Source organism: Lissotriton helveticus, chromosome 5_1 (genome assembly GCF_964261635.1).
Source record: "Lissotriton helveticus chromosome 5_1, aLisHel1.1, whole genome shotgun sequence".
NCBI lineage: Eukaryota > Metazoa > Chordata > Amphibia > Caudata > Salamandridae > Lissotriton > Lissotriton helveticus.
Genome location: NC_136065.1, coordinates 360,913,607 through 360,929,373, shown reverse-complemented (window position 1 = coordinate 360,929,373; position 15,767 = coordinate 360,913,607). Strand labels below are relative to the sequence as shown.

General features: G+C 47.3%; 1 protein-coding gene across 1 annotated transcript in view; it reads left to right on the top strand.

Moving 5' to 3' along the window:
- The window catches only part of LOC144753162 (uncharacterized), a 1,401,110-nt gene that overhangs the window by 1,205,952 nt on the left and 179,391 nt on the right, over positions 1-15,767 (top strand). Inside the window, exons 12-14 of the mRNA XM_078640932.1 lie at positions 1,736-1,858; positions 9,847-10,011; positions 10,891-11,022. Coding sequence (XP_078497058.1) covers positions 1,736-1,858; positions 9,847-10,011; positions 10,891-11,022 — 420 coding nt within the window. The remainder of the gene's footprint in view (positions 1-1,735; positions 1,859-9,846; positions 10,012-10,890; positions 11,023-15,767) is intronic.

Here is a 15,767-nt window from a genome sequence, read left to right as displayed (position 1 = left end):
ATGAAGATGCTGCCCGCCAAATTTTGAAATGACTGCCAAGCTGATGGCCATTTCTAAAGCATTGGCATGAACCAGTTCCTGTCAATGCTTTTTGCAGTTTGGTGCAGGGTTTCTTCACCCTGACGGAGCACTGCACCAAACTATTTTCTTTTTGAAAACAAAAATGATATTGCCCCCTCACCATTTTCTGTGTTTGACTGTCCCTTGCTGCCAGGGGGCACGGCAATGACAGACAGTAAAAAAAATGGCAATATATTCGCCCATCCGAATTGGGTAGACGGACATATTGCCAATTCTTAGATCGCCCTTACTCCATCGGGCTGTCAGAGAAGTTTGGCTATGGGAGTGACATTGTAGTCACCGTCCTAGCCAAACCTATGGTCCACCTGCCTTTAAAACAGGTAGGCGCACCACTGTGTTAGTGGGTGGGGAACACCGTTGCCATTGTGACGGAGATCCGTCTCCGCCAACATCTAAATCAACGCATTAATGTCATCATACATATATTGAATCCTCTTCTGCAAGTTAAGTTTGCAGCCAGTACAACAAAAGCAGTATTACCATTGGAGGTAAGCAATAGGAGGCTGGAACAATGCACCTTGGGTATTCAGAGGGCTCAAACAGGCTCTTCTCTGGTAGAGATTCTCAAGCAATCTCAATGCAGGCCTTCCATTCCAACCCATTACACACCAAATGACTATTAATGGAAGACTGGGAGCTCCCATGCAGGAACTCTCAACTAAGTTCTCTAGTCGGAAGAGAAAAAGTCACTCAGTATATACCCCTTGGAGAAAGAGGCTATCAGACAAGGCCTATGAGCATTCCTGAGAACTGAGAGGCCAAGCTGTGTTAATCAGGATAGAAAATACAACCTTGTCATCGGCCAACGGGGAGGCATGAGGTCTTATTTCCTCTCAGAGGAGATTCGGAAACTGTGGTAGTGGGCTATATCAAAGATCTAACAAGCAGACACCCTCAGCTGTGTTCAGTTAGACTGCTCTGACTAGGAGCTCGACCAGGATCAGCTACAGTATGTATTCAGAAAATTAGGTCTTTCTACTCTAGACCTATTTGCCACCCTTGGGAACAAGAAATGCAAATATTACTCCAGCAGGCACTGGCAACCTCTGCCCAAGGGTAGTGCCTTCTTGACAACATGGCCCCACGTCTTTGATTAAGTCTTTTGACTGCCCCTCCTTCATTTTCTGCGTGCTGAGCAAGGCCAAGGTGGAACCCTATACGACTTGTTGAGACTGTCAAATTGTCCACCGATAGAGTTCAATAACCATCCCAGGCTCTTATCCAGACACAATGGACAGGTTTGCCACCACAGCTTGAAATAATTCAACCTGACAGCTTGTTTGCTAAACTCTTACTGTTCAGTCATCTCTACATAGCAGCTGTTTTTAAAGAAATGGTGACACAAGCACATGAGGGAGGTGTTTGCCATAGGTATATACAAAGTATTTTGAGAATATGTGTGAAAGAGAGAAGTGTAGTTTGTGAATTGCTTCAACTCCTGGTGTTGTCTCCACCATGCGTGGTAGAGTCCCAGAGCCTTATTCTTAAACTGCATTTTGTAGTATGTTTAGTGGTACTAAATAGACTGAGTGTCAATGCTGTTATTGCTCTGTTCTTCTTTTAGAGTAATTGTTTATTTTGACCACAATTCTAATGAGTATTCATAGTTTAGCGACAGATGCTGAAAAAGCTTCTCTTATTCTCTTCTTGACAGACGTAGATGAATGCTCCTCCGGGAATGGCGGCTGTGAACACGTGTGCCTGAATGTGGTGGGGTCCTTCCACTGCAGCTGCGAGATTGGCCACAAGTTGGATGACGACAGGAGGAGTTGTATTCGTGAGTGACCTTGTCTTTTCTATTGATATTTGAACCCTCTCCATCTCACATGATTCTGTGTTCTATCGTCCAATTTTTAAAATGTCAGTACTCTTCTGAGACATCGCCAAACCATTTGACTTTTCAATCGCCATTTACATTTACTTCTAGGTCGCCAACACGCAGTCTGAGAAATTGAAGTACTATTATTATTAATAATTTAAAACCATCTGCCTGACGAATATTCATATTCACTTTTTCTGTTTCTCTTGGCTTTTTGCTTTATCTTGTATATTGTGTTAACAAAGCGTGTGATAGTTTAGCTTTTAACCTGTGAAAGTGTTAATTTATGTTCTAAAGAAGCTACTTCTTTGAAATGTTGTCATAAAATACATGTCTTCAGAAAGGCAGTACATCTTGATAGTTGTTAAGTCTAAGCAATAGCTTTTTTGCTGATTAAATTAATTTACAAACTGCTATTAGAAACGTTAGTTGTGTATTCATTTGCTCTGGCAAACATCAACAACGGGATGCTGCCTATAGGTGGGCACTACATGCTGGTCAGTTATCTTTATGAAACTGTCTGTTTGACTTAGAATATTTCTTAGAGTGCCTTCTTATTTCATATGCCCAGCTGGAGTTTGCAGATCCCCAAATGTGCTGTTATATTCTTTTAAAGTAGGACTATACTCCCCCAGACTGCAACAATATTCTCAAAAGAGTCATCATGTACTATGTACGTGTCATTTTAGCTGAACTATATCCTTTCAACTCCAGGGCCTGATTTGCAAAGATTTGTCTATGCTAGCTGTGACATTCTCCCAACGTACTCCTAAATTTATATGAGTCCTTGCCTACATTGACATATGCAGTCTCAAACCAGCTTTGATGTAGAGGTGGCTGCCCTTAGCGCACCTTACGCTCCACTTAAAATTGTGACCGGCATTTAAAATTGTTGAGGCATGTTTCATTGTGCAAAGCTTTAACAAATGCATTCAGAACTTGCCACGACCACAAACCTTTGACAGGCAGTGAAATGGAATATTTGATGGTCTGCAGTGAAATGGAACATTTGATGCTCTGCAATTGTCCTGCCTTTCAAATGAGGTTGGGAGAGGTCTGGTTTCCCACTCCTCAAGTAAGCATTGCCATAAAAGAAGGAAGAATACAATCTTAATTGCAGGTCGTATGGTCACCTGACCCTTATGAAACCATGATACGTTGATTTGGAGAAAAGTGTTGGAACTGTGAGACAGAGCTCCAAAAACTGGCACTGTCCTGGCAAATCCCACATACCTGCTCCATTCCCAATTACGCAGGAAACAAAACTGGGGTGACGTGGGTTAGGTATATGTTTAAATCTTGTGCAAAAATGCGTTATAACAATGGCCCCAGCATGTTACTCCTGGGATACTCTACTCTGTCCAAAGTGGATTTGCAACCCATTCATCAAGAAACAGACCTGGTGACTCACACTGTGTCCCAAGATTTTTGATGGATACATCAGAAGGCGCGTAAAGAAAAGATTTGACGTTAGTGAAGCAGAGTGGCACTTATATGCTTCTCTGCTCAGTCATTTCCAGGGCAGTGTGTAGCCAACACAGAGTCGCACACCACCATCTACCAGGATGCGGGACAACTGCTAAAAAATTCACCAGATCCAGTCTGGCACCTGTTGGATAGTCAAATGTGACAAATCTGCTGTTAAGTAGAGTATCCATCAGAAAGACTTACCAAATGTATGTAGCGTGTTCATAATGTATTTTGATGTGGTGAACAGCCGATATCAGATGGTGGGAGACAAAGTGAGCTGCAAATCCCTGCACAGCAGGGCAGATTTGCAAGCCCTATACAACACTTTTACACCACCGTTGCGTCACTTTTGTGACGCGGCGGCGGCGTAAACCATGTGCCACGTTGCGCCTTATTTACAACGTGACGCATCTAGGGAGACGCTTCATGTTGTAAAGCGCTGCGCCACATGAAACCTGCGTCAGGTTTCATGTGGGCGTTCCGGCGCAGGGTGGGCGTTCTGTCGCCGGAACGCCACGTAAAAGTGACACAGTGAAATCTACAAGATTTCACAGAGTCACTTTTATGGCCACGTTGCATCAACACCCTGCGCCTGCTTGAAGCAGGCGTAAGGGGTGACGCACCATGTTGTGGATAGGCCAGGTCGGAACAGTGCTGGAGTTGCGTTGCGCCCGCGACACAGCTCCAGCACAGAGCCAACCTTACGCCGGCAGATGCAAGATGCATCTGTTTATCCATGCGCCATGATGCGTCGCATTGTAAATGTGGCGCTTCTGTGGTGGCGCAAGGGTAAACTTGCAACACGCATCTTTCCTGCCACATCCATGCTGATTTGCAGGGATGCGCCACGAAACGTTAATCTGCCTCTGCGTTTCTAAAAATAATTTCTAGGCTCTGCACAGCTGATGCCCATCATCGGTTTTTCAACCTTCTCAGGACATTGATGGTCGCCTCAGAATATTTTACCTGTGTTTTTGGGGTGGAAGGTGGGTGAGGCTGTCTAGCAGTGCTAGTCATAAAGCGACCTCTCCATTGCCCTGCCCTTCTAAGGCCTCTCCATATTGAGTCAAACGGGAATAGGCTCAAGGCCATGTCTCCTTGCTGAGCCAGCCTTCCTATTCTATTCTATTCTATTCTAAGGTTTTGGTAAAGCGCAAACAGCTGCCCCAGCGAAGAGGCGTCCCGGCGCTAATGAAAATCACAGAATCCCACCTGAGCTAGGAGAGGAGAAAAGAGATGAACTAAGCAGAGGGGAACAGGAGGGTCTTAATAGCCTTTCGGAAAGTGGGGAGGCTATCCAGGGAGCGGATATTGAGAGGCAGAGCATTCCAAAGCTTGGCTCCCAAGACCCTAAAGGAGCGTCCTCCAATACGGCAAAGCTTTATGTGGGGAACGTTCAGTAAGTATTGGTTAGAGGAACGCAGATCACGTCGTGGAACGTAAGGAGTTAGGAGGGTTTGTAGGAGAGTAGGACTTCCCAGTTTAAAGATTTTGAAGATCATGATGAGGGCTTTGAAATAAATTCTGGAGTCAACGGGTAGCCAATGCAATTTGCGGAGCGTAGCTCTAACCGAGCATCTGCGGGGAAGGCCGACCAGAGCTCTTGCCGCCGCATTTTGCACGCGTTGCAGTCGTGCTATTTCACCTTTGTTGGCGCATAAGAGGAGGACATTAGCGTAATCCAAGCGAGAAAGGATTGTCGCTTGGATGATAAGTTGGCGGACCTTAGCGTCAAAGAAGCCAAGTATAGGGCTGAGACTCCTCAACAGACCAACACAAGTGGCAGCCACTCGCTTGGTGTGAGTCTGATAGCTGAGAGATGCATCCATCCAGACTCCTAGATTTTTTACTAGGGACTTGGGAGGGGGAGTGGGGCCTAGGGATGACGGCCACCAGTGCTCATTCCAGTGGCTGGTGTTCTTGCCAAGGAGCAGCACTTCCGTTTTTCCCGCGTTAAGCTGTAAATAGTTATCCGTCATCCATTGGGCCACTGCCGCAAGGCCATCCCTGAATTTAGATGCCGCGATGGAAGGGCCTTCTGTGAGGGTGATGGCCAGCTGGGTGTCGTCGGCATACAACACCAGCGTCAGCCCCCATTCTTTGGCCACTGCTGCAAGTGGCTGCACGTAAAGGTTAAAGAGGGAGGGGCTCAACGCAGAGCCCTGAGGGACTCCCTGTGCAGTGGGATGGGGTTTGGATAAGAATGGGGGAGCCATGTCAGGGCAAGGCCAGAAACTCCAGTCATCTCCAGACGTTTAAGAAGGATGTCGTGGGATACCGTGTCAAAGGCTGCGCTGAGGTCAAGAAGAATCAGCGCAGCACTTTGACCGGAATCTAAGACCGTCCGGAGGTATTCGAACGTAGCCAGGAGGGCGGACTCCGTACTGTGGCCCGGTCTGAACCCATTTTGGGATGGATCAAGGATGTTATTCTGGTTCATATGTTGGGACAGGATGCTATTTACATGGGCCTCTGCAAGTTTGGACAGCCATGGGAGCAGAGATATGGGCCGGAAGTTTTCTGGCTTAGATGGATCTAGAGTGGGTTTTTTATAATGGGTGAAACCCACGCTTGTTTCCAGGCTGTCGGAACACTAGCTGAGGAGAAGGAAAGATTGAGTATGACAGCCATGGAAGGCAAGAAGAAATCGAGCGAGTCCAAGAAGTGAGTAGGGCTCATAGGATCCGCAGGGGAGCCTGATTTCACCTTTCTGCACAGTTTAGTAAGGTCGTCAAGAGAAATGTCAGGGATTTGCGTTAGAGGAGTACAGTTAAAGGTGCAATCAGTAGGGTTGATAGGATTAATGGAGTGTTGAGAGAATGTTTTGTAAATATTTTGAACTTTCTCTATAAAGTACGTGGCGAGATCCTCACATTGTTGCGCAGACGAAATACTGGGGGAGGGTGACCTAGTGCTCTGAAGTTCTTGAACTAGTTTGAAAACTATTTTAGCAGGGTTGGGACTTGAATTAATTTTGTCTGCATAGAAAGCTGTGCGTGCCGTGCAGGTAGCTTTATGGTACAATTTTTGTTTAGATGTATAGTTAATTTTGTCCTCACTGTTAAATTCTCTTCTCCAGAGACGCTCTGCTTTTTTACAGTCCTTGCGCATGGATTTAAGGGTGTCATTGTACCAAGGGTTAGAGGGTGAGGTACGCCCTTTGGTCCATTTAGCTGGGATGAGAGCGTCTAGTCCACCCGTAATCCAGTCATTAAAAGCGCTATAGGTCTTGTTAATGTCCTGGTTAGCCCCCAGATGGAATTCACCAAAGGGTGGCGTGGAAATCACTGGTGGATAGTTTGTGCCATGGTCTTTTAAGGCAGCGGGTTGGTTTGATTTTATGTGCACGACCATTGACTAGTACAGTCAGTTTAATGAGGTAGTGGTCCGTCCATCCCATTGGTATAGGCATCTCTGTTATGACCTCCTGGATGTTGGAAAAAAACGGATCTAAGGTATGTCCGGCTAGATGTGTTGGGGCCTGAATTAGGGAATGAAGCTGTAGGGCAGACAGATCTGCAAGGAGGTTTTTAATAGTAGAGTCGCTAGACAGATCAAAATGAAGGTTGAGGTCACCTAGTATGGTGAAATTAGCAGATTTGTTCACTAGTGCGTTTGCTACCTCAAGAAGAGCTTCGATGAATCTAGAAGCAGATCCAGGTGGACGGTAGATGTAAAGGCCAGACAAGGCAAAGTGAGGGCTAGTTGTAATTTTAAAGCGAGCGCACTCACAGCCTGGGAGATCCTCTTTTGTGAATGAGCAAGAAAATTGCTTTTTGTAAATTACAGCGATGCCACCGCCTCTCGCGTCACGATTTAAAGTTGACATGTGATAGTCGTCTGGAAGCGCGAGGTTGGGTATGGCAGACGTGCCGTCCCGTAGCCAAGTTTCACAGAGGAAAAAAATTTCTGGGTTTTCATCAAGTATGAGGGAGTTAACCTCAAGATGATGTTTGGTGAGAGACCTGACATTGAGTTGAAGAATCGTGAGGGGGGTAGTTGTAGGTGAGTCTCGCTTTTCTAGAGTGCGGCGAGGGCTAGTAGCAGTAAAGTGGCAGGAATTACATTGGAGGCGCGTGTAACCAAGAGTACCTGTAATGTCAACACATCTCTGCCCAGAATTCAAGGCAAGGAGGTGTTCTCTATCGTAATGAAGGGGTACCTGAGGCAGAGTTCGACCAGGGGGACTGGCGAAAGGCGATGTCGTGGCGAGGACGGGCGCTGATGGGCTTGCCTTAGGCGCGCCTTTGTCGCGCAAACGGCGCGCCCGCTGCGCCCATCCGCTGCACGTCCGGCGGAAACACATGTTTATCAGGGAGTGAACGATGGGCGGGGGGCGTGGCCTAGGAGTGGGCGTGTCCTCACAGTACGCCGTCAATGGTGGCAAAATTGTTTCCAAATCGGCTATTCCGCTGCAGCACTAGATCTGCTGCGCGGTCAGCTCGAGGTTTCAAGTCCTAAGACAGCCAGGGACCAAGTAAGTGCAAAAGGTTTTAAAAAGCAGAGTATTCGTGACACACAAAGGTTAAAATAGATGGTACAGACTCCCGGCTTCCGCCTCAGGAGGAAAAGTGTTTCTGGGCAAGAACGCTCGCATTCAGCGTTATATACCGATAGGTGGGGGGCGTGGCCTAGGAGTGGGCGTGTCCTCACAGCACGCCGTCAATGGCGGCAAAATTGTTTCCAAATCGGCTATTTCGCTGCAGCGCTAGATCCGCTGGGCGGTCAGCTCGAGGTTTCAAGTACTAAGACAGCCAGGGACCAAGTAAGTGCAAAAGGTTTTAAAAAGCAGAGTATTCGTGACACACAAAGGTTAAAATAGATGGTACAGACTCCCGGCTTCCGCCTCAGGAGGAAAAGTGTTTCTGGGCAAGAACGCTCGCATTCAGCGTTATATACCGATAGGTGGGGGGCGTGGCCTAGGAATGGGCGTGTCCTCACAGCACGCCATCAATGGCGGCAAAATTGTTTCCAAATCGGCTATTCCGCTGCAGCGCTAGATCCGCTGCGCGGTCAGCTCGAGGTTTCAAGTCCTAAGACAGCCAGGGACCAAGTAAGTGCAAAAGGTTTTAAAAAGCAGAGTATTCGTGACACACAAAGGTTAAAATAGATGGTACAGACTCCCGGCTTCCGCCTCAGGAGGAAAAGTGTTTCTGGGCAAGAACGCTCGCATTCAGCGTTATATACCGATAGGTGGGGGGCGTGGCCTAGGAGTGGGCGTGTCCTCACAGCACGCCGTCAATGGCGGCAAAATTGTTTCCAAATCGGCTATTCCGCTGCAGCGCTAGATCCGCTGCGCGGTCAGCTCGAGGTTTCAAGTCCTAAGACAGCCAGGGACCAAGTAAGTGCAAAAGGTTTTAAAAAGCAGAGTATTCGTGACACACAAAGGTTAAAATAGATGGTACAGACTCCCGGCTTCCGCCTCAGGAGGAAAAGTGTTTCTGGGCAAGAACGCTCGCATTCAGCGTTATATACCAATAGGTGGGGGGCGTGGCCTAGGAGTGGGCGTGTCCTCACAGCACGCCGTCAATGGCGGCAAAATTGTTTCCAAATCGGCTATTCCGCTGCAGCGCTAGATCCGCTGCGCGGTCAGCTCGAGGTTTCAAGTCCTAAGACAGCCAGGGACCAAGTAAGTGCAAAAGGTTTTAAAAAGCAGAGTATTCGTGACACACAAAGGTTAAAATAGATGGTACAGACTCCCGGCTTCCGCCTCAGGAAGAAAAGTGTTTCTGGGCAAGAACGCTCGCATTCAGCGTTATATACCGATAGGTGGGGGGCGTGGCCTAGGAGTGGGCGTGTCCTCACAGCACGCCGTCAATGGCGGCAAAATTGTTTCCAAATCGGCTATTCCGCTGCAGCGCTAGATCCGCTGCGCGGTCAGCTCGAGGTTTCAAGTCCTAAGACAGCCAGGGACCAAGTAAGTGCAAAAGGTTTTAAAAAGCAGAGTATTCGTGACACACAAAGGTTAAAATAGATGGTACAGACTCCCGGCTTCCGCCTCAGGAGGAAAAGTGTTTCTGGGCAAGAACGCTCGCATTCAGCGTTATATACCGATAGGTGGGGGCGTGGCCTAGGAGTGGGCGTGTCCTCACAGCACGCCGTCAATGGCGGCAAAATTGTTTCCAAATCGGCTATTCTGCTGCAGCGCTAGATCCGCTGCGCGGTCAGCTCGAGGTTTCAAGTCCTAAGACAGCCAGGGACCAAGTAAGTGCAAAAGGTTTTAAAAAGCAGAGTATTCGTGACACACAAAGGTTAAAATAGATGGTACAGACTCCCGGCTTCCGCCTCAGGAGGAAAAGTGTTTCCTGCTCCTGTCACACACTGAGAATGATTTCAGTGTTAGCGAGTCTAACATATTGCTGCTTAAACTTGTTATGCTTGTGTTGTCTTTGCAAGATGTTTGAGCATTTTCAATTCCCCTCAAATCTGTGAATGTTTATTTGCTGCCCGTTAACTCTTTAACTTTTCCTTCTCAGCCCTTGATGACCCCCTGGAGACTCTGAATGGGAGGCTTCCCATTGTTCGCCCCCTTCCCCAAGTCACACTGTTGCACGATGAGTTCACACAGCTTTTTGATGATGATTACGACGAGGAGGAAGAGGCTGAAGTTAGGCGTGCCCACACGCTCGTCGAATCGTTTGGTAAGATATACTTATATTTCGATTTGCTATGCTTTTTTTTTACAGTGTTAGAAATCGAAAATATTGGTCCATAAACTGATAGGGGGTAGAGTCAAGAAGGGTGAAGTCACGAGTGGCGGAATCAGTGACCGACTCCTTATTGTTTGCCACTACATGTGCATCATTTTTAAAACTATGCCTCTAAAGAAAATAGCAAGAATGAATGTTCTAATAATAAATTGTATTTTCTATAGTCATTTTATACCTAACTTCTAACACCAATTAAAATTTTAAATAGCAGATGTTTCTGTTACCCAATTTAATGGTAACAATTTACAGATATGAGTCTTTTCAAAATGAAATGCGAATAATCTGTAAACACGATATACATGAGCCCTGATGAAGTTCAAAAGAGATGTTTTGAACGAAACACGTTGAATGGATGATTTATGTTTATTTATGGATTTCTTGTGAAGAGGAAAAAAGGAAAAACAGAAATAAAAAGGACGTTTTATAAATATTGCTTGAAAAATTATTTGGATGAGACCATTTTTCCCAGTGCACCGTTCCATTTGGAGTATTACTTTCTTTCTGCTGGACAAAGGTACTAAACAATTGCAGGTACAAGAACTGCAGTGTACAAGACTTCGATTTGTTGAAACGTGGAGTCAGGTGCAGTACTTATGGTCTGCCTTTGTGGTCTAGAATTTTATGACTTCTGAAGAGTAGAATGTTCCAAGTTACAAAGGGAGAAACAAAAAACAAACATTGGAATGTTGGAGCAGAAGGCTTATATCAGCCATTATACAGGGCTACTTCATTGTCTTCATTGGAGCTCTCAATGTGCCAATGTTCTAATAACAACTTATGAATGGATGTCTTTATTTTATGTCCTTTCAGTGTGTTTGGAATCCACCTTTGGCCATGACTGCACACTTACCTGTGAGGACTGTCGGAACGGGGGCACCTGCAACGAGGAGGAGGATGGCTGTGATTGCCCTGAAGGCTGGACTGGCATCATATGCAACCAGAGTGAGAAGAAGGCCTTTGATTGCATTTTCCACCATTCACATAGCACCACAATTTCAACACTTCAGAGCACCACAAGGCCATCAAGAATGAGGAAAAGCAAAGCAAAAGTAGTGTAATGCAAGTGCAGATGGAAAGATTGGCAGTAGAGGATGTGTGCTGGAAGTGAAAATGACTGGAATAGGTGAGGGGGCACAGGGTTGGAAATCAATACGTAGGAGTGAGCGAAAGGGCCAGAAATGTGTGAATGTACTTACAGCAGTCGGAAGATAAAAACAAGCATTTGCAATGCAATAGGTCTCACATTTGGAAGGGTTTTAGCTATTGGCGTTGTAAATGACAATGTCTTTTACCTAGGTGTTTTGGTTTGGAATGTAATGGATGTTTGTGTTGTGGAATGGAATTATGTGGGTTGTATTGGAATTGTTGTGGAACTGTGTGGGGTGGAATTGTGTGGTGTGGATTATATTTGTGTAGTATAATTGTGGCATGATGAATAGAATATGGTGAGAACTGCACAAGGAAGATAGAGAGGGATAGGTAGTTTGTGTAGGAAGTGGTGAATTAACTCGAGAAAGAGGAGCAGTACGAGTGTGCGAGAAACAGAGAAATAAGGGGCTAGCAGGCACAGATGCATAAAGAGGTAGGACCTGTGTGCGCACAACTTATATTAAGAAGAGAAGGACAGTGTGGGTTTGAGCACCGGAAACCTTGAAAAGCCACGGGAAAGAAACTGTGCTTAATATGGCTGAGCAGTTTGTATAGAGAGGAGATGGGGAGTGTGAGAAAAGGATGAGAGGGGCAGTGGGATTAGGAGATGAGAGGGGGTAGTGGCAGTGTTAGGGAGAGATGAGAGGGGCAGTGGGCGTATGGGGCAGAGGTGACAGGGTTGGTGGAAGTGCAAGGCGGAGATGTGTTGGATTGGAATTATTTGTTGTGGAATTGTGTGGCTTGGAATTGTGTGTTGTGGTGTTAAGTTGTGTAGTGGAAATATGTGTATGTCAGTGACATACCTTTGAACGTTGATGAGAATGTGCTTCTGGATGATGTTGGCTTTTCTTCTACACAAAACATTTAAAGGATGCTTTAAACAACAAAAATACACACTAAAAAGCGGTTGGTCAGTTGCAAGAATAACAAATCGCACATCTGTATCCCACCAGGAAGAGGTGAGGCACCCAATCACAGTGGTGGGTTCAGCTGTGCTTGTCACGCGTATCCTTTAGGGGTTCATCTGGCACGAGGGAAAAAAAAAAGAGATGCCTCTAGGAATGACACAAACTGCACTCAAAGGCAAGCCCTTGGACAGGTCTATGGTGAGAGAAAATGTCCACTGCCCCAGGCTCTGCTGGCAGTGTTCAGTGTATCTGAAAACTGGTGACTCTGCAGTTTAACTCTGTGCACATGTGTATAAAATAACACAAGTAAAGCATCACGGTAACCATATGAACAGTCAGCAACACTGATCAACATAGGAGCTTAGAGGGAGGAGCCTAGCTCGCGGCCGTAATGGTCGCCCTTTAGCTCGGCTCCCGCAGCCCTCCATCCTGATTGCTTATCCTGTCTTTTACCCTGTCCCGGGACGGCACATTTTTGGGGAATTGGAAACATACCGGCTTGTTTGTCCTTACCATCTGACCCCGGGGTCTCGGCGTGCAGTGGCTCCGGAGTTGTGTCCTCCGAAGGATCGGGGCCTCCGCGGGACTTGGACCGGGACCTGGTTGGTGGGATCCGACGGCTCTCAGCCCCGGCGAGAGCGAGAACCAGTGTTGGGAGCCGATGTGCGAAGATCCCGGCGATCCTGACCCGGGCCTGCCCTGGTGGCCGCGCGGCTGACGTGGGTGAGAAGCCCCGGGACCTGATTCTGAGAAGGGGTCTCCCCCCGCCACTGCTTTGTCCGGCGGCCCTGGTCCTCGGGGCCCGGACTCCGCTTGTTTGGGGCGCCGGTGCTGGTGCTGGCGGAGACCAGTTTTGGGCGGACATCCTTTTGCCATCGAGGCCGCCATTGCTGGGACCCCCGGCGCTTGTAAAGTCCTACATTTGAGAACTGTTATTTCCGGGGGTCCTCGTGGGCGGCGATTGGGCTGATTCACGAAATGGCGGCCGGCCCTCCGGAACGAGAGTCGCCCTGTGGCGGCGGGCTCGAGGTGCCTAATTGTGTGGGGATCGGATCTGGTGGGCGTGAGCCGACAGTCAGAGATATCCTGGAAGCCCTGAGATCCCTGCACGCTTCCTTGGCCCTGGGCGTCTCGATGGGTCCGCCACGATCTGCCGCCATTTTGGGCGGCCGTTTCTTCTTGTCGCCCTCTTGTTTCGATGACTTCCTTGCCTCACCCCCCTCGATTGACCTGAGTGTCTCTGCCACTGATCGAGGATCGTGTAGTGTGCTGGTGACTTTGGGGCGCCCTGCTTTTCAAGGTTCGGGCCCCGGGGACTTGGATGCTGTACTGCGACCCTGTTCGACATTGTTGCCTGAAACTATGGGTGGACTTCCTCCTGTGCCTGCTTCGATGACTTTGCCTGTGTCTATAATTGGGACCACCTCGCCCGCTCCAGTGGCGCAATTGAACTCCTGTTTTTCATGGCTCGTGCTTCGATTGTTGATGCATCGATACTTTCAGTTTGGACTACTGCTCACTTGTGGATCTATCTACCCCCCATGTAGCTATGCTAGTCACCATTCCACTCGATTATATGCTAATTTCGTATTTAGTATGTGGTTATACATTGCCATGTGGTGGGTGGGGTTTGTCGCTCGAAAGGGTTGGGGGTGAAATGTACGACTTCTGCTTGATTCCCGGTATATGATTCCGTTGCACAATTGTTTATGATCATAGGAAGGTGGGAGGTCCCCTTCTCCTAATATTTTGTGGCGCGTGATGGGGTGTCGTCCTGGTCTGTTTTTGATTGTGCTTGTCGGGTTGGGCGGGGGGCTGCGGCCGACCGTTAGGATTATAGTTATTCTGCTCCTCCCTCCTGTCCTTTTTTTTTCTCCGCTTTTGTTGCCTTTTTGTCTTGTTTTTCTTTCTTTCTTCTCGCTATATTTCGGGTTCTGGTTTAGGGCGACAGGCACGCTGTTTGAAGGGTAGGCCATAGCCTTCTACAGGGGTGCAGGGTGGGACGGGTGGGTTGGGTTCTATTTTTTGTTTGTCTTCTGGTTCTATGGCCCTTTTGTATCTCTTTTTCGTGAGGCCGCGTCTGTCCCGACCTCCTATGGTGTGTTTCGGGTGGGGGTATGGCGTCGTTACTCATCCTGCTATATTTCGGCTGTCTTTCTTCCCGATCGCCATGCCCCCACTTGGGCCGCTAATCCTTTTTGTCTCCTGTCTTCCCGTTGTGGGGGGCCTGTGTCGGCGTGTCTTCTGCCTTTCTTTTTCATATTTCCTTATTCCCTTTTTATTGTTTTGTTTTTCTTCCCTCCATTTTCCTTTCCCTTCCTCTCTCCCCCCCTCCCCGCTTAGTCCCCCCCCCTTTTTTCCTTTCTGTGTCCCAGACGGGTACTATGACGGGCGGGGTTTGCTGCATTATCTTTCCGATCCCTCTGTTCTGGCTTGGTAGTGTCTCGGGTGGCGGGCGTGTTACGAGGATAAGGCTCAGGGATTGACTGTGTCTCACATATCCTGATTTCTTGACTGCATTGTGTTGTCCCCCTGATATTTTGCCCCATGCCCCCTTCTTAATGTTGAGGTTGGTTACGGGATGTCGGATGCCTCCGTATTGCAAGTGAGCCTGTCATACGTCCTCTCCCCATATTATAAAATTAAGCCTTATTTACTCCTGTGTTTTAGCCCTTTAGTTTCTGTATCTCTTCTCCCCTATTGCGATTGTACGGCCTCTGCTTGTGCTGATTGATTATGTAATATTTGCCTGTTGACTCCTGATTGTTTTGTACACTGCGGCCGGCCGGCTTGGTTGTGGGCCTCGACCTGTCTTCTTTTGATATCAATAAAGGTTTTCAAAAAAAAAAAAAAAAACATAGGAGCTTAAATAAAGTTTAGTAGTTTCTAAGTGTACGGATGTAAACCGTAATAGCATGTATGTTTCAGGGTAGAAAGCCACATGTAAAGCATAGAGAAAGTTGCTTGCACTCAGTTGTCAAACAGTTGGCTCCCTAGGCTAACAATGTTAGACATTTTTTGTGTGGATTTTATTTCCTACTAATTTTGTGCTTCGTCGAACTTAGCTTAGTAGGCGAACAGTTTTTTTCTCACAAGTTTTCCTTATTACTTGCAAAAAAACGCAAAAGTTGCAAAGTTTTATTTAAGGTGGCCTTTTACCTGCACGTAAGGACTGTTTGCAATGCTTTTTGACCTGGGAATAATTTGCTATTCACTTCCCTGGTGAGTGTTGAGACAGTCATAAAAGCTCAGCAAGGTATGCGACCGTACAAAACACACGTTACGCATAACATGATTTTATGGTACTTACTATAAACACATCCAATGACAGTGCCAACTTACTCTTGCGAGAGGAAACTGCTGTCAGAGCCACGGGGAGGCTCCATGAACTGCATGAACGCCAGTACTCACGCACTGGTGACATGCTACACACCCCTAACTCTAAATTACCGGCATTGTATGACTTAGAATGAAAGGACTAAGCTCACAATCTTCTATTTGAAATTGGCTGCAATGTTAAACAAGCAGGGGGGAGGATGAGGCAGCCGCAGCCCGAAGAGAGGGAGCCAGCGGCAGTACCCGGTGAGCCAGAGAGAGTAAAGGAGAGCGTCTGTGAAAGTTAAAGGTTCT